Here is a 21,949-nt window from a genome sequence, read left to right on the forward strand (position 1 = left end):
GCAAATTTGAGTTTGAGAGGATTCAAAAATTCTTACATGCAATAATCTTTGTGGTTCAACCCCCTAACAACTTGAGGCAAGCTTTTTATCATAAGACAGCGAAAACTAGGAGTTACCCTACCCCAAACAGTCAAATTCCGGACAGGTTTACAGAATTTGGTGCTCGAGTAGAGGTCCGGGCATACTAGCCATCACCCGGGCACCCCGATCACCAGAGGACCGGCTTTCATTTTCTCAAATCAGGGCAAGGGTCGAACATGACATTCAATGGCACAAGGGCCCGATTCTAACTTACCAGGAAAGTAGGTTCAGGCTTCCAGCGGCATTTTTCGGAGAATTGATAAAGGCAAAGTCAATAACGCTAACGACACGTTTTGCAATATCTCCGCGAGTGCCGCTAAAACCTTGGGCATTCGTTATCTTTCATTATTCCATGTTCATTCGATCTCAACTCAATCTAACTCGAACGCATAAACCGAAATCATTAGCAAAGTCGAGATTTTCGTAATCACCAAAGCCTGCTAGATTAGCAAACGAGTACATAATTGCGTCTAAATTAAGCATGATAAATGAATGCTGCTCCCGAAGCAACTCGGCCGACAGTTTTAATGAATAGGGACTCATTGTTCAGAATGTACTGATTGATATCATATGATACGAGAGAGCCAACTTGGTCGGCAAAAGAGCCCGATGCATCCTATGGTGCCACCAAGTATACCTAGCAGTACCCGAACAAAACGAAAGAACTGCCAGTGTAAATAAGCTTCTACAAAGAATGAATCCAACAAAATCTATACAGATCGTCACCTATCATACCGAAACTACTCCGTAAACCATGTAAAAGACTGCTCCTTCGATTCAGCAGTATGATATACCGGTGTGATAAGAGCAACTGGCCATGACGATCTTGACGAAGGTGAAGCCAAACTGGTAACTTGCCAATGAGCATATGAACTGGGAACTCAAGCAGGATGATTGCAGAAGCACAGTCTTCTACGACTTGACTAGGCCCCCGAGATTGAACTTCCTACCGATTAGGATTTCAAGAGTTCCTCTTGCCCTGCGTCTTGTCTTGTTTGATCGGCCGGTTGACTAGGAAACAGCATGTCAATGGTGACTTCCCATGAGATCGGCAAGACCGATCTTCCCACAGTTGCCAGTGTCCAGTCTGTCGAACTTGTTGCAGATCTGAAATATGTCTTTCTCTGACACCTTCCCCATTTCCTTGAGCTTGTATATGACATATTCAGATTTACTGCAAAACACAACAATGACAAACTCACATTAATGGGAGCTCCATACAAGATTCAGAACGAACGAAGCGGAAAGACTCCCGGAAGATGTAAGAGGAATTATGATGAAAAAGAGGACTTCATCATGCAACAGGAAAGTGAAGCAGGGTATGAGTAATTGGGTGATGAACATGAAACATACGCGCTACCCAGGGAGGAATTTCCTAGACCCGGGGAACTGGGAATGCTGGATGAGGTGCATCTGTACCACAGATCATACATGTTCCACGTGGGGCTTACATGACCAACGACTCAAATAGATGCGGACCAATGGAGCCGGGCACAGGCTACGTTTCTTACAAACTCAACATGGTAACAAAACACTGATACTTTCTGGGTTGGGAATATATACTAATACTCATACTGTAAGCGTATTCAATAAGATATCATCTATAACTTCCTCATCTATGAAGAAAAAGTCATAAAAGGAAAGCTAACAAATTGACACACATAACTAGAACCTGTCTAAAAGTACAAATGGAAGTTCAAAATTTTCATAATCACAAACAAACGAAGAGATTATAGCCAAAAACTAGAATAGCTGAAATTCTAAAAGCATCCATGTATTACTGTACATAGAACAGATGTAACCTGAGTGAAAACTCTAAAGTTATTCAACAGTTCAAAAAATCATGGACAACTAACTGAACCGGTTAAAGGTTAGTCAATCGTCATTAAATATACTAGGAGCATCTTATTTTAAATTGCTAAAACTGCAAATTCTTTCAGATAAAGCATAGGCACTTATCAAAAAGAAAAGGGCAAACCCATCGTCCGTTTGCTTGAGATATTGTTCATTTCGATGTCATATTAATTCTGCTCATGGTGAACTCATGTCAGAAACTCGACCAGTCCAGGAGAAGGGAAGGTGGCATAGTGAGGAGGGAGACCTAAGAAAGCCAGGGGCACTCTGTTGGAAAAGATGCAATAGAATGAACCTCACTGAAAACAAATTCTGAAAGTGGATTATATAAGAACTAAGGCATTTCTCATCATGTTTGACTTAGCATAAATCGCATAAAATAATGCAATAATCTGCACCCTTCTTAAATGACGAAAATATCTGAATCAGTGACCCGAACTTTTAAATAGTAATTGTAAAATTAACTAAGATATACGAGGTTCTAATAGAAATTCAAGCTTTGTAAAGCATGAAATAAAAGGAGATTTCCGGTAGCTAGAGCGACCAATTACTAAATAGTGTCATTCGCTACATAAGCTTAACCCAGAAGACATACTCCCCACTCAGACGAAGCTCGACTCAGAAACTAAACCAAGGTGAGCAGGATGCAAATGTAAATTAATAAATATGAGTATGTCCTAGTACAATAACTTAATCAGAACTATAAACTATTCCAATTACCTTTTCAGATATAACCCTTAACGCTAGATAATGCTTAAAAGCGAAAGCCGACTTATGAACACATTGTGTTGGTACTTACTTAGTAAAGGAATTCATAATGTGACATAAGGTCTTACCATGATAAAGGGAACAGAGCATACCTAACGAAGCCGTTGTTGTCGATGTCAGCTGCCAGGAACTCAGCTATGGTCATATCATGACCAAGCACCCACTTCGCAATCCTCCTCTGTCGCTTATCGACTCTTGCCTCAGCCAAATAGAGAAAAGCCCGCGCAACTGCCAGCGTCGACACTAATAACCAAATGGATGCAAAAATACGACCAGGCAATGATGTGAATGCACGGTCCCCATACCCGACCGTGGTAACCGACATCACCGAGAAGTAAAAGGAATCTAACCAGCCAAGCCTCTCGACAAAATGCATCACGGCCACACCGATTCCAATACAAAGAACCACAACACCTAAGGCCAATGCCACCTTCATCCTTATCCTCATCCTCCCCTTCTTCAAATCGATTAGGTAGGATCCTCCGTAATCCTTCTTTCCACTCCTATTTTGTGCCGCCCTCAACAAGTAACTCTCTTGCAGATCAAGAACATAACTAACCATCCCAGACAACAAAATATCGATAAATCCGAACCCCACCAACACAAACATTATAGAAAACATCTTCGTTGCGGCGGTATTCGGTGTGATATCGCCATACCCAATCGTGCACATAGTGACGACGCAAAAATACAGAGCATCCACGACAGGGTGAGTCTCGGTAGCGGTAAAGTTTTCACGGTTGTACCAGTAAATAGCCACACCGAACGACAAATAAGCAACTAAAAGTATCACCGCCTGACGGACAATCGACTGAGAACTGGACTGGGGCTTCGGCTGAGCAGGTTGGTGATCAACGTCATTCAAAACCGCCATCGCCGGTGCCGTCTTGGAGCGGTGCAGATGGGATTTCTTCGGGCACGCCACGTTACAATCAGCCAAGCGAGACTCTTGCGCATGGAAAGGCGGTGGCGCGAACTGGTCTCGAGAAGAGGATGGTCTGGGCGAACTCACGGACTGAGTCAACGCATCGACGATCTGGGAAGTGTGCTCCGGAGATCGGGACGGCCCGAAGATGAGGCGGTCCTTGAGCTCCGACGGAGTGAGGGGCAGAGGGATGGAGATCTCGTCGTCCTCCGGGAGCGACAAGAGGGACGGCCGCCTCCTCCCGGGGCTCGCATACGGAAGCAGAGGCTCCTTCTCCATACTAATCAATCACCATCACCACCCAGAATCACATCCACACTAGCATGCCGATTCGAATCAGGCCAAACCCATCAGACCAAAAGGATCGAGCTCGTCACCCGGCGTGCGGAAACAGGGGATGGAGCCCGGGAAACAGGGGAAGGAGCCAGAAACAGGGCCGAGAACGAAGCGTGGACCGACAACGTGACATGCCCCGCTAAAAAAGGCAAGAAGGCTGAAAGAATAAAGAATGTGAAAAGTAGAAAAATAGACGACAAAGGTGGATTATTGGCGAATAAAAGATTGGTTGTATGTTTATTATTAAATATGCCTAAGTAGAAAGAGAGATGAGAAAGAAAGTGCGATCAACCAGATTTTGATAGCCGAATTAGACAGGAAAAGGGAAGCTCCGAGAATCTGATCCGTCTTCGGGTCAAAGTCAACGATGAACCAATGAGGATTCTAGATCGGTTGGCTTTTATTTGGGTTATCATGCATCCTGAAATTTCATACGGCACTTAATTTGATGTCATAACTGTTCAACTAATTACTTGAACGTTAAGATTTTTGAAAAAAATGTTTGCTTGAGTGAAGCAAGCGATTTCTCTTATCGCGATCACAACACTTTTAGCGAACGCCTTTAGAAGTTATGGCATTTAAACGATCGATTAAAAAAATTACGATATCAAATTAAGGGTCGTATCTTCATACGACGCTTGTGGGGGACATATGCCGCGTCAATTGAAAGGAAAGTTGAGGGGAAAGAAAGGAAAGGAAATGGAAGGAAAATAATGAACCGGGATTGTAGTTACTAGTTACCAGGCACTGCTTGGTTGTATGTTGAATAGAACTGACCGCGGAGGAAATAAAGTTAGTAAATTAATTGAAGTATCTTTGTCATGTTTAGATTTGAGCAAAGGTGAGGAATAGTTATTCAAGAACAAAAGGCTGTGGAAAATCCATTTCGATTTTCGAAGGAAATAAATGTTCGGTCGTCTGAATTTTTTTGTCGGATAGGAAAATGATCGGGTTTGTTATATCACATGCAATGTTTGGTTAATGTCTAGATATAGCATGGATATAAATACCTTGAATCAAGTCAGTCATTCTCTGTCACAAAGATAATTGCTCGCACTATGCCTCACCATTACCATCGTGGCCATCAACCGTCATTCGATGCCTCTTGTCGTCTAACCTTGTAGCCGCCACCCGTCTAACCTCATGGAGACCAAACTGCTCTGTCCAGAATCTTTCACAGACGAAGACGGGTTTGCCCCGCCCAAAACAAGAAGAGAAATGTGATCTTGAACTCCACAGCTAACAACAATTCGTATACATGAAGATGATCAAATTCAAGCCAAAATTTGAATCTTGCAGACTCTGCAACAACTGAGAGAGTGTACAACGAGTCAAAACTCAAAAGCATCCTCAGATTCCGACTTCAGATTAGAAACGCAGCTCAGATTCAAACCAATGGAGCAATGATGGCGTGACTGCTGGGCCTCCAGTATCTCGTCGGGTCGAGCTTGAACTTATCAACACTAGATCTGATAGTCTCGTGGAGCCTGATCGAGCTTTCATTATTCTTTTAAGAAACATTTAATAAATACAAAAATAGACACAAAACGCACAAAATTCCTTACTTGTAAAGCTCGAGCTTATAAGGTGATCATAAATGAGTTGAGTCAAGTTCGAATATCTTGGATCTTTCAGTTGAGTCGAGGTGAGTTTTGAGCATCGAGTATGCAAATCGAGACAAGCTCAAGCTTGTAGTGGATCGACTCGACTCAGCTCGATTACGCCCTTGCACACCCCCATTGCAAAGAGCTACTATTCTTTGTTACTCGATGCATGTGGGCGCAATTAACATATTCTTATATTAAGTGAGGGGGCGATGCATGTAACACGAGAGGAGGCAAGTTTTGCTCAAAACAGAGGACTATCGTGTGCTTCGGCATAGCCACCAACACAGAGATCCGCTCTTGGTGGCCTACACGATTTTATTTCAGTTCATCAAAGGGCGACGCTAATTCCACACCCAAAAACACATCCTATGAAAATCAATCCCCTTCCAATGTTGTTTCTCGATCAAGAGAAAGAACAAAACAAACCCAACGGCCACATTGTTGGCCTTTATTGAAAGAGCTCTAAGTTGTCGTGAAGTTTGTCGATTAATCCTTTTTCCAATAGAGTTCGTAGATATGAGAGAATCAAAGAGGTTGTGGGGATACATTTCTACATAAAAGTGTGTCGAGGGGAAAGAGACTTTAAAGAAAAGAGGAACATTGCATGCGAAGGAGTCAAATTGTCCAAATGAAAAATGGGAATAGATGTTTAAATCCTTATCACTCTCATACTTGATGGCAGCGATAAATTTCTTTTTTTTTTCCCTTGATACAGAGAGTAAGTTCTTTCCGACCACATCAATATGATATTCGATGATCCTCCCTTTACCTTTTCCCAAAAGTCACAAATTGGACATCTCATTAGAATGACACGCAAACATGTAAAATTGCCACGTGCCATCCAACTAAGTAATTTGACGATAAAATTTAACGGAAACTAATAGAGAGCAAATTTGTCATGGGTATATCAGTTTGGAGTTTTTAACGGTCAAAAAATTAATTTGGAGTAAATTTATCACAAATATACTAGTTTTTGGGTTTTTTGTGATATTAACCCTATTACAACCCACCCATCGGTAGCCGCGTTGGTTTGCACTCAGTTCCTTTCACGAGAGGTCCTGGGTTCAAAACTCGCCCATCGGTGATTTAAGTGGGGGGTCGTGGCGGTGGGATGCTGCGCCAGCCCCCCTCGAGGACTAGTCGGGCATCACCGCTGGTTTGAGCCCTAGCTCGCCGGCCGCGCGGACACCTCGATTATCAAAAAAAAAAAAAAAACCCTATTACTTATTTTTGTCATTAGAATTTGAGAAGCAAATGGCATTCAGTTTTTGTTGGGCCACTATCATGTTTATTGTTGGGCCACTTTCACGTTTGGCCTTTCAATCGATAATGACATGCAAACATGTAGGATACAGCAAAGGACTAATTTTGTGTAAGGAAAAATGCAGGAGAGGAGGCTGAAGATTTGATTGATTAGAACGAATTAGGAAAGGGACGAGGGGGGGTTTGCGACAGATATTTCTCTTTAATGCGTATTTTAGACAATTACATTAAAAAATCTGCGTATTAAGCCATTTAAGGTGTGAAATTAGCGCGATCGATTTTTGCTCAAACATGAGCACATTGCCACTATTTGATAAGCACCTGACCATAGGATAAATCAATCCAATATGGAATTAGCAAAAATTGGCTACAGAATTTAATTTCTCGCGAGACATAACTTTAATTACAAGGACATAGCAGAGCACCCACGAAAATCGGTGACAACACGCTGCGAATTCAACCTAATGGAGGTCCATCGCAGGGAAGAAACCAAACAAAGAATCGGCTCGGATGGTCGGATCGCCGCCGCAGCACGTAAGAGGAGGATCTAGTGCAAGAGATATGTGATCGCGAGGGCAACTAACAGGAGGATGTACGCAAGGCCTTGATCAATCGCCTTCCCTGCATTCAAGAAAGAGAAGCAACATAAGGCACGATCGGTCGACTGATCTCGAAATCAAAGTAATGATCATGAACGCAATGATTTCTGTCGCCTAAAGAATAGAGGGTGCTTCGGCCTACCGTCGTTGGAAGGAGCTTCCGGCGCGGGCGACGGAGCCACCACGGACTGTCCGTAGCCGAGCTGAAGAAGAGTCAAGAACATGAACCCAACAATGACTGGCACGAAGCAGGACCTCATCGCGTTCATCGTGCCGAGAAACCGCTCCAAAAAGCAGCAGAACCGCGAGGCGAGGGCGGAGATCGGAACGAGAACCGGAACGGGGAGAAGAGGGTCGGGATGGAGGATTGTGCAGGCGTCGGGTTAGGGATCTTGAGGTGCTTTATATGATGATGCAGGTGGGGTCAATTTGCATTTTCCTGGAAAGTGAGAGAAAACACGTCGGGAACACCGAGTTTTCGACCTTTGACTTCGCCGGGGGGGGGGGGGTGGCGGGCGGAGGAGAGGGCGGCTGGCTTCGTCTTTGACTCGGGGACGGCCCACGGCGATGAGGGCGACTCGTGCGCTGCCTCGTGGCAGATTGGCGTCGCACTTTTGACCGATGGTGGGAACTGAACGACCCTTCTTCATTTCTTTAATCTTTTGGCCGAGATTTCAACGCACGTCACTTCCTTGAGAGTTCCCATTCGGCAAACCCCCACCCGTTCCTTCCTCTCGCGTTTCTCCAGATTGCTAGAACGCGTCGAGCGTCTTCTGGATTTGGACAAACTCATCACGGAAAACATCCGCCCAAAGATTTAGGAAGTTGCGACAGAATTAGTGATCGAGTACAATTGGATCCCGGTTAACTTCGCCTTCCATTTCATCGCGACTAGACAATCGCGACGGGCCGATCGAGTCAAAGTAATGTGGTCGAAGCCCGGTTTTGGCTTTGGTTTTTCCACAGAAAGGGCACTGTTTTCTTGGGTGTTCCGGGAGCTGGACGTATCGATCGCTATCATATAAAGGTCACAAGCGGAAGGCTGCTGAGCTGAGCTCTGAGCTGATATCTGTGTATTTCAACCATGTGAATCAAGAAAACAGGGAAGACTCCGGTTGTTGTCGTTTTATCGACGTTTGAGTCCGATCAGAATCGAAGAACCCGAAGGAGGAACTGAACTCGGGTTTAAGGATTGTGATCAGGATAGAACCCATCACCCATCCAGTTGCTTGTGCCAGAAACAAGTTCAAGAACATGGCATTTTGATGAGAGATAAAACTCTTAAACCAGGATTCGTTGTCCTTCGATGGATCAGTTCTCCGTCATCCAAATATTGGAAAGACTAAGAAACATTTTCTCGAAAAGCGGTTGTTCATTGACCAAGCTGCCCATTAGTAGTGATAAGGGAGGATCGAACCTCTACGAGTTAACCGTCAATTATATCCAAATCGAAAAGCATCATGTAAAAACCAATCGACATGAACACAACGTGATGCAAACCTAAATCCGGTTCATATAGGGCCTCGTATGAAAATGAATCCTCATACAAAATCATCTGCGACAGAAACCGATCTCTTATGACAGCCCATATCGAAGACATCGCGTGCACACTCATGTGAGCTCTTTAGATGTCCCTTATCAAGTAGCTTTTGAGCGAGCATCACTTCCTCGACGAATGGATAGTGTGAAATTTTATGGGACCACTGTCAATTATTCTAAAAGTTCAAGCCGTTAGATAGATACGTAATTTATTACTTAAATATTCTGACAGATGGGACTCGATCGCATCTCACCACCCTCCATCGAAAAGCCAAAAGCAGCAGCACAATTCTCCCGGGAATCAAAGGAGAAGATTGACAAATCAAAAGCGCTTTATGCCAAAACTTTACTTAGCCCCCGTCTCTCCTTCATTCGCTTTCTTCTGCCGCTGTATCATTCCGCAATCGCACATATTCCTTTCTTTCCGATCCCCTTTCTTCACACCCCTCCATATAAGAACAGAGACTATTCGCTCGCTCATCAGCTAAGGTTTTGCATCGCCAATATGTGCCAGCCGAACCTGCCGGATTTCATCCCCGGGGAGCCGACTCAGCGTTCGAGATGGCGGGTTTTGCCGGCGACGGACATGGGTCCGGCGGTGGATGCGGATGTGCCGACTAGGGAGGTGGTGCGAGAGGCCAACGGCGGGGGTGGCGCGACGAAGCGGTGCGTGTGCTCGCCCACGCGCCACGCGGGGTCTTTCCGGTGCAGGCTCCATCTCGCGGAGTATGTGTGGAGAAGAAAATGTGCGCACTGACTACATGGATGTCTCGGTCATGTACAGAGATTATTGAGATACAAATGATGTGTGGGGAGTGAAGGTGAATAGGTTGGTCATCAACATCATCTTCTTGCTTTTTCTTTATCACCTCAATGATGAATGTTTGCGTGGTAAGAAGTCTATATCTAGTCCATTCACTTTGATTGATGTATAAATTCACAGATCACGATCTTGGTTAGTGCCCGGCAACTTGCTTTAATGCGTCGAATTCGAGTTATGAACTCGTACAAACCGATCCGAGATTGTGAAATCCGAACCAGTGCCTCCATCGTGACCTGTCGGATTCGGATTACGGACTCGGTTTTCTCACGATTTTGTACCGAGAGGCAAGGCCTAAAGATGTTGCTAGGGTGTGCTCACAAGAAAAGGCAAGGCAAGGAAGAAGCCTAGTAACTTTCCCGCAAGGGTAATACGAATCATTAGCCATTGATTTGCATTGGTTGAGCTCACAGAAACATTTTTTTTTTCTGTTGAACCATTAGATGAAATGTGAATCAATCAAATCTCTACATGGATTGAGATTCTTCAAGGTAGATTAAGCACGATCCTAGGGTCAAGACCAGCCTGATTGGGCCAAGCCTAGACCGGCTTTTTTTTTTTTATGTATTGTTTATTTGACGGGCATGTCTCGACGACAAGTTAGTCATGTGTAGAGATCTTGGTCAAATCCGTTCACCTATCTATCGATGATTGTCTACATAGCAAATTGAGTTCACCATTTCGAGAAAATAATCTAATAAGGTACTAAGTGATTAACTTTGTAAGGAATTAGTTCCTTGCGGCCTTGCCAATCAAGAATCGAACTCGGAAATCTCAAGACACGAGGTCACACTGACATCACGATGTCAAGTGTTAACATCTCGCTTGAACTTGGCCAATGATGCATTGAGCCATTTGTGTGTAGGATAGCATACCTGCTACAAGTCTTATTTTCGTCTTCCCTTATTCATATCAAGTAAGACAATGAAGCGAGATCGCCGTTTTCTCAAAAGAGCTTTTAGATTCGATTTTATGCGAGGCTTTGAATTGGCCAATTTAGTCTCATGCTACTACACCCCCGACCAACCGACCAGCTAAATTTTCGTCGACCGGCGAGCATTAGCGCCGCGCGCGTGACACTTTCCGTCTCCGGTCCAGGACCCGAACCAATCTTTCACCGACATCGCATTATGTGGACAATAATAAAAGTACGCAATTTTAGTTCAAACGAGAAGACAAAAAGCCAACAGGAACGGCAGCCCGACAGAACCCAACTTACCAGTCAACGGCAAACTACCATTCCTGCGACCGAACGCTATTGCCACTCCCGTCTACAGGTTCTTATCCGTTATCCCCACAGATCATCGCTCTTCCCCGCACGAGCTTGCGTGGATTTAGCAATCTTGGCGCTTTGGCTTATCGCTAATGCCCCATTAGCTTCTTCGTTATCTTCATCGTCGGTCTAGTTCTTTCTCTCACGGCTTTTCATTTCCTTGTTGTTCGAAAATCCAAAGAAAAGGAGCCCCCTTTTTCGGTTTCTTCACGGACCCTCCTCGTCCCTGATCGGCCTTTCGTTTTCAGTTCAACCTGGAAGTCTTCGCTTTCTGGGGTTCTCCGCCAAAGGGTTTTCTAGTTCGTGCCTGAGCGGGTGTTTGTGGGTGTGAGGTAAAGAGAGGGAGGGAGGGAGGGAGAAGGAGAAAGAGAGAGATTGGATCGAGCGAGAGAGGGATGGCCCGAGCAGGGAACAAGAACATACAAGCCAAGCTGGTGGGTATGTCTTTCCCTTTTCTTGATTTCTCGTCTATGTATGTGTCGATGGTTCTCCTCGAGTTTTGAATTTAGGAAGTGGGATTTTGCTGCATCGATCGAGTGTGGTGCTGCTGTATGTTGCATAGGGTTCGATGCGCTGCATGCTTTTCGATAAAAACTCGCGAAATATTTGCGATCGGCGATGATATTCAGCTTGTCGAATGATTCTTGATTAAGCTCGAGCTGCCGCATAATTCTGCATGGCGGATTGCTTGGATAGGAAGCCAGTTCTTGGAGTATAAGTTCCATTGCTAAAAATTTGCCGATTGTATCCAAAAAAAGGAATGTGCTTGCTAGCGATTTGTTATTTGAAGTTGGTGTTTAGTAGATTGCAGCTTTTCATGTTATCAATGATGAATTGCTACTTGTTATCTAGAATTTCACCATGGCAAAGAAAGATGGCTCTGATCCGACCCCAAAAAAGAAAAAAGAAAGAAAGATGGCTCCGAGAAGGGCTTACTTGAATCTCTTTCTCATAAGTACATTAAACTCCTTGCTGGAAATAAGCATTGACTGCTGCTTATTTAATGACAATGCGGAAATTAGGAAGAAAGTTCTTGATTAATGAAGATACATAACTCTTGTCATAGGTACTTCTCGGGGACATGGGAGCTGGAAAAACGAGTCTGGTGCTGAGATTTGTCAAAGGCCAATTCCACGAGTACCAGGTACATTACATCTGTCCCACCACGCTTCATAACAATTACTGCATCTGCAGCCTCTGACTGGAGTGGGTTGCAGGAATCTACTATCGGTGCAGCCTTCTTTACTCAGGTGTTGTCACTGAACGAAGCGACTGTGAAATTTGATATATGGGATACGGCCGGGCAAGAAAGATATCACAGCTTGGCTCCAATGTACTATCGAGGTGCTGCTGCGGCTGTCGTTGTCTATGACCTCACTAGCATGGTATTAATGTCTCAAGTTTGATGCAACAATTAATGCAAATGCTTTATACTTTTGTTTAGAGGGATGGAAGCAGGGTTCTATCATTTAGTTTTTAAGATGAATTATTCTAGGTTTTGCTTTGATATTGTTGAATGCCATGTAATTACGTGATCTTCTAAGAGGTAGTTTGATATCTTTATGTTTTCTGGTGAAGATAACTTATTATAGAATAAAAGTGATGGAGCATATAAACAAAGTTTGGGCAAGTCCTGTATTTAACATTATAATATTTAGGAGATGGAGCTCATATATTTGCTTCAATGATGTACCACAGGTGGAAAGGCTTGTTGTAGAACTTATCCTCCCTTGATACCTTTTCGTTTACTTGTACCAGTAAGAGATTATCTTAACCAATTCAAGTTCTTTTTCCATGGCTTCAGGACTCATTTCAGCGGGCCAAAAAATGGGTTCTAGAATTGCAGAGACAAGGTAACATTAAAAAATTTATATGAGCTCTTGGTATTGTCTTTTTTTCGACAATTGGAGAGAAGGTTGCTGCTTGTATATAGGGTCAAAATACTAGACAATATAAAGCGTATAATTCTCTAAGATGAGGTTAAAACTTAATTGGATTTTCTTTTTCTTATGTTGAAGTAGTAGGTCTTCGATTTCTGTTTTCCTTTCCAAGCTTCGGCGGGCTTCATTCATTTCGATATTCGCTCTATAAATCATGCATCTACCTTTTTACTATGCTTTGAAGTTAAGTCCATTAATGGTTGCATCTGTACTTTTTATCCTTTAGTAAGAAGCACATTTCATTGAGTAAATAGTACTTTGAAGAGGCGTCTTAGACAATGTGTGTCGGGATGCCGTTTACTCTATTTCAGATTAATGGTGAACTTTCGAACAAGTTTTGTGTATAATTTTATTATCTGTAGAAGTTTAAGCGTTCTGTTTCTGTTAACACTATATCATGCCAAACGTACGGCAAATTTAAGCGTACGGCAGATATTGCAACTCGACCTAAACAAGATCAGTGAGAAATAAGATCTCAAATTTATTGTCTATCTTGTTGTAGCTAGTGAGAGTGTTTTAGTAGTCGTTATAAATTGAACAGTAGTGTTTCGTGAATAATCTTGTATTAATATGACAACAGGGAATCCCAAGTTAATAATGTTCTTGGTGGCAAACAAGGCAGACCTGGATGAGAAGAGGCAAGTACAGAATGAGGTATGTGGAATATGCAACCATCTTTTGGCATAGACTTTTTGGAGAAGGAAACAAAGTGAAGCAACATCAGGATTTTTGGCACTTTTCATTTTTTCGTTGGTGGCATATTACGACACTACTCTTCTTTCCTTTGCCTTTTCCTGGCAGTGAAGGCTGCCTTCATTTTCACCGTGGAGGATGACATATTTTTGGCCTACCGTAGTTGTCTAAATTTGTCTCGCGCATTCACGTTGTATAAGAGATGATAAGATTTTCTATCTATTACATCTGAATCCCACTATTGGCAGTGGCAAGTATCAGTTTTCTGAATGTAAGAAGCCAATCACTTCCTTCTAGTATGCCTGCAATCAAAAACTGATCAAATCATATTCTATTGCTGATGCTCATGGAAATTTTGACTCCCGTCAACGACTATGACATTCATAAAAATCATTTACCTCATCAGCACCTTCACCTTAAATCAAAAGGAACCTCCCTAGTGCTCTCAATCCTCAGGGACTGTGTATAGACTTTCACAGTTCCTTGGCTTTATCAGAGTATGATTTCTCAGCCCACCTAACAGTGTTTTGAGCCTTGCATACCTCCACTGTGCTTTGACCAAAAAAAGCTTCTGCTTTTCTTATGGGGTTTTCTGTGTTCCTCTTAAAAATAAAGTTATGAGCTGCATGCAACTTTACCATTGAGATGGATGTAACCGCAAGCTCCGTTCCTGATGTCATGCATGCGTATATGCATGGCAATATCTGATTTCTCTCAACATCAGTGATTACTCAAGTGACATCTATATTTCAGGAAGGCGAGCAATATGCAAAGGAAAATGGTTTGTCTTTTCTTGAAACATCAGCAAAGACTGCACAGAATGTCAATGAGCTTTTCTATGAGATAGGTAATTTCATGGCTTTAAATGTTAATTTTTCTGTTTGACAAGGGAAATGTTTTATTTTAGTTGGCTGAGCTTACTGCTCATGTGAAACTGGATACATTTACCAATTAGGCTGGCCCGTTTATCAAGTGGATAGAAATTGCCAACCTCAAACGTCCTGCAGCTGGTTTTTCTGCTGGAAGTTTAGATATAAGCAATTTCTGGCTGCTCAAAATTTTTCCCCTCCTTTTTTCCCTCAAATGTTGAATTTGTCCAAAAGTATTGCAATTAAGATAACCGTGCTCCAGATGTAGCTCTATTTTGTTGCGGTAAATGGTCTGACTGATTTATCTATTGAGGATTTCCACTTAGCCCCAATAAGCTTCAATAATTGTACAAACGACTTTTTGCAGCAAAGAGAGTTGCAAAAGCTACTCCTTCTCGACCGGGTGGAATGAAGCTGCAGAGACAAGAAAGTCGAAGAAGCGTATTTTGTTGCTCGGGGTGATTCCAGTGCTTGCTCTTTGTACGTATTTGCCTCCATGATTCTTTTACTGAGAAGATGGGTTAGTTAAAGTTAGCATGAGATAACTATTGATGAAAAATAACTCGTAAGTCGGTGGGGTTCGACAGTGAACTATCATAACGAGTGCATACCATTCATTCTGTGTAGAGGTTTAGACTGCCAGATATGTTGTTTGTTAGGTTCAGTGTTCTTGCTATCGTAACTTTTGGATCTTCCCTATATCCTATACGTGCCATCTTTGCCGAAATGTTACAGATTTACCCTTTGCATTACTCTTGTTCTGTGTTCTCAGTAAGGAAATTGCTGCGAATGGCTGCGGTGGACGTACCTCTTGTGGTTGTCGATGTTGAAGACGGAATCTCATTTGGACCCCTGGCTCGTGAATACTTTCATATGTACACAATATTTTCAGCGGACAAAACCTTTTCTTACAGCTTCCAATTGTATCACATTCTCCTTCATGTGGAAAGGGTTATGAAACTCATAAGCAATGAGAAATGTTGCTCTGAAAATGATCATTGTTCGTAACCTTGTGTTTGGCTTCTTTAAGCATGTTATATGGAGGATCCATGTTGCTTTACACTGATTTGGGAAAGGAGTGAAAAGGCCGTGGAAAAGTTACTAGTCTTATATAACTAGTTTTAATTATACATATATAATATGCAATTCTTCATATAACAAAATTTCTAATCAAATGGATGAGTTTTATAATTTATGAATGAGAGATTTATATTCATAATAACACTGTTTTTCTTTTTCTTTTTCTTTTTTTGCTAAAGAGATATTCATGATAACACTTGCTGCGCGTCAAATGCATAAGTCACTGATCATGTATGAACTCTTATCTCTCTATATTTTTACTTGGAGAAATTACTAAAGACTAAAATGCTCAACCTTACTTTTCTATGTGGATAATTGCTATCCAGACGGAGAACTAAACAGTATTGTTACTGTTTTTCTAAAATTTGAAAAAGGGTTACGAAAAAATTATGTGCGATTTTAAAATTGAAATTGCATGAGCCATATGCATTGGACCCATCAAATTGAATGCACGAGTTGAATCCACATAGTAATTCAACTTCTAGGCATAATCTAGCAAATCAATGATCAACTTGGGCATGTGAAGGCAACAGCTTAAATGAAACGCTCTTGCTTCTGAGACAATAGATGTTGCTTAACTATTTACATGAGAAACAGCTCATGACCTCGATCAAATCCCAGAGTCAACTAGCTCCGTTTTAAGTACGAGCAAATTCATTTTAGACAGGTAAATCTCGAATCTATGAATACCCTCTTAATGTTACGATCAAGCAAAACCTCGAGCTGGAACCTAAACGATCGGCCCCAAAGATAGAACCATATTTGCACTTGGTGGTTTGGGGAAACGGATTGAGAATACATCGTTTTCTTTTTATGAATTCAAGATAACTTTCTTTTACACAAGGGGGGAAAAGAAAACGAAATTTCTTTCGAAGGCAGTCGAGCATGCAGGCTTGATCTGAAAGATTGTTTTTAGAAAATAATTGTGCAGGCTTACTGAACATTTAGGTATTGATCCACTTATTTTACCGGTACATCCATACACAATACGCACATCACGATATTCTGTGAGCAAATTTGCAAGTGTTGTTCACAACATCATTCGAATAAAGAAATGGTCGATGCAGGGAGCAGTTGGAATCCAAAGAGAGGACTGAATCGTCATCGGCTTCAGTGCGTTGGAACCAAACAAAACCATGAAAAACAGCGAGACTTTCACTTCTTTTTTGAGCCCAATTTGTTCTTTTTATGACTCCATCGCAGTTCACATGCCAACTCTCGTAATCCCAGCACAGGCCAACAAGCAATGGACAAGAAAGCCTGCCTGCTTCCTAAGCTCTGCTAAGATATAAGAAGCTGGACGATGTACTGCCAGCTTTCCAAGAACACCCGCACATATCAGACCAAAACAAAAGTAAAGTAAAAGCACTGTCTCTGCTAATAATTTATAGAAGAGATGTCAGCAAAGGAATGAAAAGGAGCAAGGAATCACCAAAAGGAAAAAAATCAGTAACAGTTTCGGTCAGTAGAAGCGTGGCTTAGGTGGACGAGCCCAATGTGCCTGCCTGTAAAGAAAGAAAGTCGCGCAAACCTACCCTCCATTGATCATCACTTGATGATGACTCCAAAAAGTTGTAGAACAGAGCAGATTTCTACAATTTTCATTTTTGCAGAAGATGTGCTAAACTGAACTGAGCTTAACTACCATGAAGGAGAAGTAGATGGGGTTCCTGTGGATGAGAACGAGAGGCCATTGTTGCTATGTGAATGAGAATCACTCCCTCATGTGCACAGAGACCCTGCATCTCTCAATGGAGCAGAGCAAGGCCTGAGCGGGGAGTTTCTTCATTGGGGTCATTGGAGGAGTGACGAGATTTTGCCTGGATGATGGTTCAGCCTCTTCTATGTCTCTGTCATCGTCACCGGAAGAAGTTCCGGCCTCTAACCTCTACGGCAACGAGTCGGGAGTCTCAAATGGAGTGTTCACCAGTCGATTCAGGCGGTTCACGCCATTGTCGTAGATAGGGTTCGATATATGTACACCAGATGTTCAGATGTATTCCATAGTAATAACTTCCTTGCACAGAAAAGTTCTGAAAGCGTTGTGTCATGTCGATGACAATCGTGTTTGTGGATAACTAAACGGTAGGCCACTAAGGAGAAAAGTGAGTTTGCCTCTTGCAAATGCAAGTGCCCTAATACAAGTACTAGGCAAGCACAATCCAATGTGTTAAGGACAATCTTGTGGAGGCACTTTGCTTGATGGTGCTCGGCGTGTAAAATTGCTAATAATATCTTTCTGAAATTATAGGACACCCTGGGTGGCGATGCAGGCAGAGAGTCTTCGCACCCCGGGGACAGCGTTGTAGCAGAGAGCATCATTCTGCTGATGTAACCAGGACAGTGTGTCATAGAAGGGAGCATCATTCTTCCGGTGGATCCGCTTAACTTCCTCTTAAGGCTGCAAACTGAGCTGCCAAATCATCATGATCCGGCAAGTTCGGGTGCACGTGCCCAGCCGAGTTGGGCCTGTCGGGCTGGAAATGAAGCAGCACGAGTTGTTTGTTCACACGGGAGGGAAACTGATCGTGCAGGAAGTGAAACGATTTCCGGGTCCTCATCGTAGTTCTCAGGCCTGCTACGATCAACTGGGGATCCACCAACTTCAGCGTCCGAGCCATGGGCACGACGGCTTCTACTCTTTTCTTCTTGCTTTCCCGGGTTCATGGGCGGAAGGTTTCTTAATGTTAGTGCATGAACAGCTTGTCAATGATTCTTTCCTCCTCATCTTTCGGGTCACGCTCATCGTCAAACAGTATCTGCAGGCCACGTCTCGAATCATCCCTTCTCCTACTTCTTGATGGTCTTCTTTCAGCAAGAGCATTGTCGAATGTTCCCTTCTCCCTGATTTTGGTTTTGGGATGGGGCATGACCGGGCTTGTTATCATGGTGTAGCAAACTGGATTAGCATCACCATGACTTGTCACACTCTTGCAGGCCCAATATTCTTTCTCTCGTCATCAGGACAAGATGAACCCTCCATGGACTTTTTCCAACGAATGGACCAGGAAATTCGCGCTTGGGCATTGAAGGAACTTTCGAGCCTTCAGAAACAGACTCCCCAGTTGGATCCATGCTTGCCATCCGTCGTTGGGTTTAACATTTGGCTCAACATGAGGAGGTGGGATGGTACTTCTGCAGTAGGGCCTTTCCGTCTCTTCTCCCTTGGCCTTTTCTCAACGAGTTGGCAGCACGGTCTTCATTGCCATTATCGTCATTAGCAGATGCCACTTTTCCATCTCACGTCGAACGTGTAAAAATATTTTACACTGGCAGTGTACTTAATAATAATCCTACTACTATATCAAATTATCGTAGCTCAAACCCTGTATTGCCGCCAGAAAAAGCACAAATTTGACATGCAAGGAATCGCCTCCCTAAGTTCACACCTAAGTCCATGATGCATCTTCCATCGACCATTCCTTCAACATATGCAGTTGTGTCCTCCATCCCTTCAATCGGAGTTTGCCCTACTCTGAAGCCCAAAATATGTCTCACTTTGCCCCCTTTTGGCCGGTTTTAATCGGAGAAGTTGGTTTTGGGGGGATATCAATGTCCCTGCCCAACGGTTACGTACCCATCGCCATAGTGGTTTTTAGCACCGGCGATGAGTCAAGGAGTCAATCGGAACTCGGTGACTCACTTCGAGGGTATTTTCCAAGTACGTCCCCCTCCATGGGGTGGGGTTGCTTGTAACTTTCCCTCGATTCCTAAGTTGGATCGGCATGGATTTGTGAAATTCAGCGACTTGGCGACGTGCATTTTAGCGTTGAAATTGGTTTGTGGGTACTGTAATTCAGGTACTCGACAGATCATTTGCAGTGTTGAAGATGGAATCTCATTCAGACCCTGGCTTGCGAATACTCTTCATATGTACACAGTATTTCACCGAACAAAACCTATTGTTACAACTTCAATTGTATCACATTCTCCTTCACGTGGAAAGGTTTATGAAACTCATAAGCAATAAGAACAATGCTGCTCTGAAATTTCGGTGCTTAAAATTTGATGAAGAGTTTTAGAGGAGATCCCTGTTTCGTGCTCCCATTGCACTACTGCTAGTGAGCGACACTAGATAAGTGGTTGCACTTGTGTCACGTGTAGTAACTTTACATTGTGGAAAAATTACTAGTCTCATATAATTGGTGCCGATTAAAGGTATATAATGAGAGAGATTTGTGTTCATAACAGCACTTGTTACACGGGATAGGTTACTAAGGCTGCGCATGACAACTTGCCAAACAGTGTTTGATTCTGTTCTTTTGTTCTCAGAATCAGTTTGGGAACAGAAATGCGTTTGTTTAATTTTTTTGATTCTGGGCACAATTTTGTCAAAAATTGTTCCCAGAATCAATTTTAAAGAATAAAAAAAAAATAGCTTCTTGATTCTGGGAACAATTTTGAGAATCAATTTTTTTTCTTCTTCCTTTTCTTGGTTTTTAATGTAGCTTCTAATGTCCGGCCCGAGGACCGCTCTCGCCGGATCTGACGAGATTAAAATATTTTAATAAAAAATATTATTATTAAAAAATATTATTAAAATAAAAAATATTTTACCGGCCATGGCCGGCGACCAATCCATGGCCACAAAAATAAAAAATATATATTTTTAATAAAAATATTTTAATAAAAAAATATTATTAATAAAAAAATATTTTACGGCCATGGCGTGACTGGCCATGGCAAAAAAAAAAATATATATTTTTATTAAAAATATTATTAATAAAAATATTTCGGCCATCGGCCATGGCCAAAAAAGAAAAATATATTTTTAATAAAAATATTTAAAAAAATATTTGATCAGCCATGACCGGCGACCAGGCCATGGCCAAAAAAAATAAAAATATATATTTTTAATAAAAATATTTTAATGAAAAAATATTTTACCAGCCATGGCCGGCGACCAGGCCATGGCCAAAAAAAATAAAAAATATATTTTTAATAAAAATATTTTAATAAAAAATATTATTAATAAAAAAATATTTTACCGGCCATGGCCCAAAAAAATAAAAATGTATATTTTTAATAAAAATATTTTAATAAAAAATATTATTAATAAAAAAATATTTTACCGACCATGGCCGGCAACCAGGCCATGGCCAAAAAAAATAAAAATGTATATTTTTAATAAAAATATTTTAATAAAAAATATTATTAATAAAAAAAATATTTTACCGATCATGGCCGGCGACCAGGCCATGGCCAAAAAAAAAGAAAAAATACTTTTAATAAAAATATTATTAATAAAAAAATATTTTACCGGTCATGGCGGCGAGAAGGCCATGGCCAAGAAGGAGGAAAAGAAAAAAAGAAAAGAAAAAAAAGAAAGAAATATTAAAATATTTAAAAATATTTTTAATAAAAAGAAATTTTGTGGCGTTACCAAATGCATTTCTGTTCTTTTTCTATTCCAGGGCTGGAATTTTGGGTCGTTAACAAACGCCTTAAAATGTTCAGAATCAATTCCGGGCACAGAATAAAAAAGAATCATTTCTGAGCAGAATCTGTTCCCGAGCACATAATCGTTGTCATGCGCAGCCAAATCATCTACAAAATTCTTGTTTCTTTATATCTTTACTTGGATAAAATACCGCAGGCTAATTTGTTCAATCGTACTTTTGCACGTAGATAATTACTATCTACATGGAACACTATCTTTACTTTTTCTTTTTCCTAATGAAAAGTTGTTAGGTATATGTATTTACTTTATTTTGTTCAAATTAGAAAATCGCAATGAGTAGGTTATGAAGCGAGATTCCTTATTTCTCTGCTTGAAAAGTAATTAATCATATACAGAAGCTACTAACCACAAGTCACTTTTCATCGTAAAAAGTTTCTAATTCACTGCACTTCTTAGCCAATTCTGATTTACACTTAACTTACTACTCTTCTTCCATACAAAACAAAATGTGACTCTTCTAAAATTTGAAAAAAAAAATACTTCTTTTATATTTCAACAAATTATAAAATATATTATGTACGATTTTGAACCAAACGTCAAATCGTTGATATTGAGTATCTCTAGGCATTTTCAAGCAAACCAATGACCCACTTGGGCCTGGGAAGGCAACCAATTAAATGAAAGATAGATGCTGTTTAACTAATTACATGAGAAACGGCTAATTACCTCGGTCAAATCATAGAGTCAACTTCATTTTCTTATAATTCCTTTTCTTATTTAAACTGCATTTTCTTATAATGGTAATAAAAGGAGCTCTATTCTCTTGTTTTAAGGACGAGAAATGGACTACAAAATCCTTTTTTAGAGGGATAAACCTTGAATCCGTAAAATACCCTTTTAA

General features: G+C 41.6%; 2 protein-coding genes and 1 long non-coding RNA gene across 6 annotated transcripts; 1 reads left to right on the forward strand and 2 right to left on the reverse strand.

Moving 5' to 3' along the window:
* Nucleotides 1–851: 851 nt before the first annotated feature.
* On the reverse strand, nucleotides 852–4,076 carry LOC115671002 (two-pore potassium channel 3-like). 2 transcript variants are annotated; one of them, XM_030592427.2, is made up of 2 exons: nucleotides 2,796–4,076; nucleotides 852–1,255 (listed from the first exon to the last, which is right to left on the reverse strand). In XM_030592427.2, the coding sequence occupies exons 1-2, from the start codon at nucleotides 3,905–3,907 to the stop codon at nucleotides 1,108–1,110; spliced, it is 1,260 nt and encodes a 419-aa protein (XP_030448287.2). In that variant the 5' UTR covers nucleotides 3,908–4,076; the 3' UTR covers nucleotides 852–1,107. The 2 variants fall into 2 exon arrangements, with proteins under 2 accessions (XP_030448287.2, XP_056161984.1); XM_056306009.1 differs by having other exon boundaries at nucleotides 2,772–4,076.
* A 3,091-nt stretch (nucleotides 4,077–7,167) lies between these two features.
* On the reverse strand, nucleotides 7,168–8,415 carry LOC115671250 (uncharacterized). Its single transcript, XR_004004586.2, has 2 exons — nucleotides 7,576–8,415; nucleotides 7,168–7,455 (listed from the first exon to the last, which is right to left on the reverse strand). It is a non-coding gene; the product is annotated as an uncharacterized LOC115671250 (long non-coding RNA).
* A 2,680-nt stretch (nucleotides 8,416–11,095) lies between these two features.
* On the forward strand, nucleotides 11,096–15,627 carry LOC115671281 (ras-related protein RHN1-like). 3 transcript variants are annotated; one of them, XM_056306060.1, is made up of 8 exons: nucleotides 11,104–11,499; nucleotides 12,132–12,209; nucleotides 12,283–12,450; nucleotides 12,870–12,918; nucleotides 13,586–13,659; nucleotides 14,452–14,545; nucleotides 14,935–15,051; nucleotides 15,340–15,559. In XM_056306060.1, exons 1-7 carry the CDS (start codon nucleotides 11,461–11,463, stop codon nucleotides 15,027–15,029), a joined length of 597 nt encoding a protein of 198 aa, XP_056162035.1. In that variant the 5' UTR covers nucleotides 11,104–11,460; the 3' UTR covers nucleotides 15,030–15,051; nucleotides 15,340–15,559. The 3 variants fall into 3 exon arrangements, with proteins under 3 accessions (XP_056162034.1, XP_056162035.1, XP_030448666.2); XM_030592806.2 differs by having other exon boundaries at nucleotides 11,106–11,499; nucleotides 14,935–15,047; XM_056306059.1 differs by lacking the exon at nucleotides 14,935–15,051 and having other exon boundaries at nucleotides 11,096–11,499; nucleotides 15,340–15,627.
* The last annotated feature ends 6,322 nt before the right edge of the window (nucleotides 15,628–21,949 follow it).

This window comes from Syzygium oleosum, unplaced genomic scaffold (genome assembly GCF_021117445.2).
Source record: "Syzygium oleosum isolate NSW1041296 unplaced genomic scaffold, Sole_v2.1 Sole_v2.41, whole genome shotgun sequence".
Classification (NCBI taxonomy): domain Eukaryota; kingdom Viridiplantae; phylum Streptophyta; class Magnoliopsida; order Myrtales; family Myrtaceae; genus Syzygium; species Syzygium oleosum.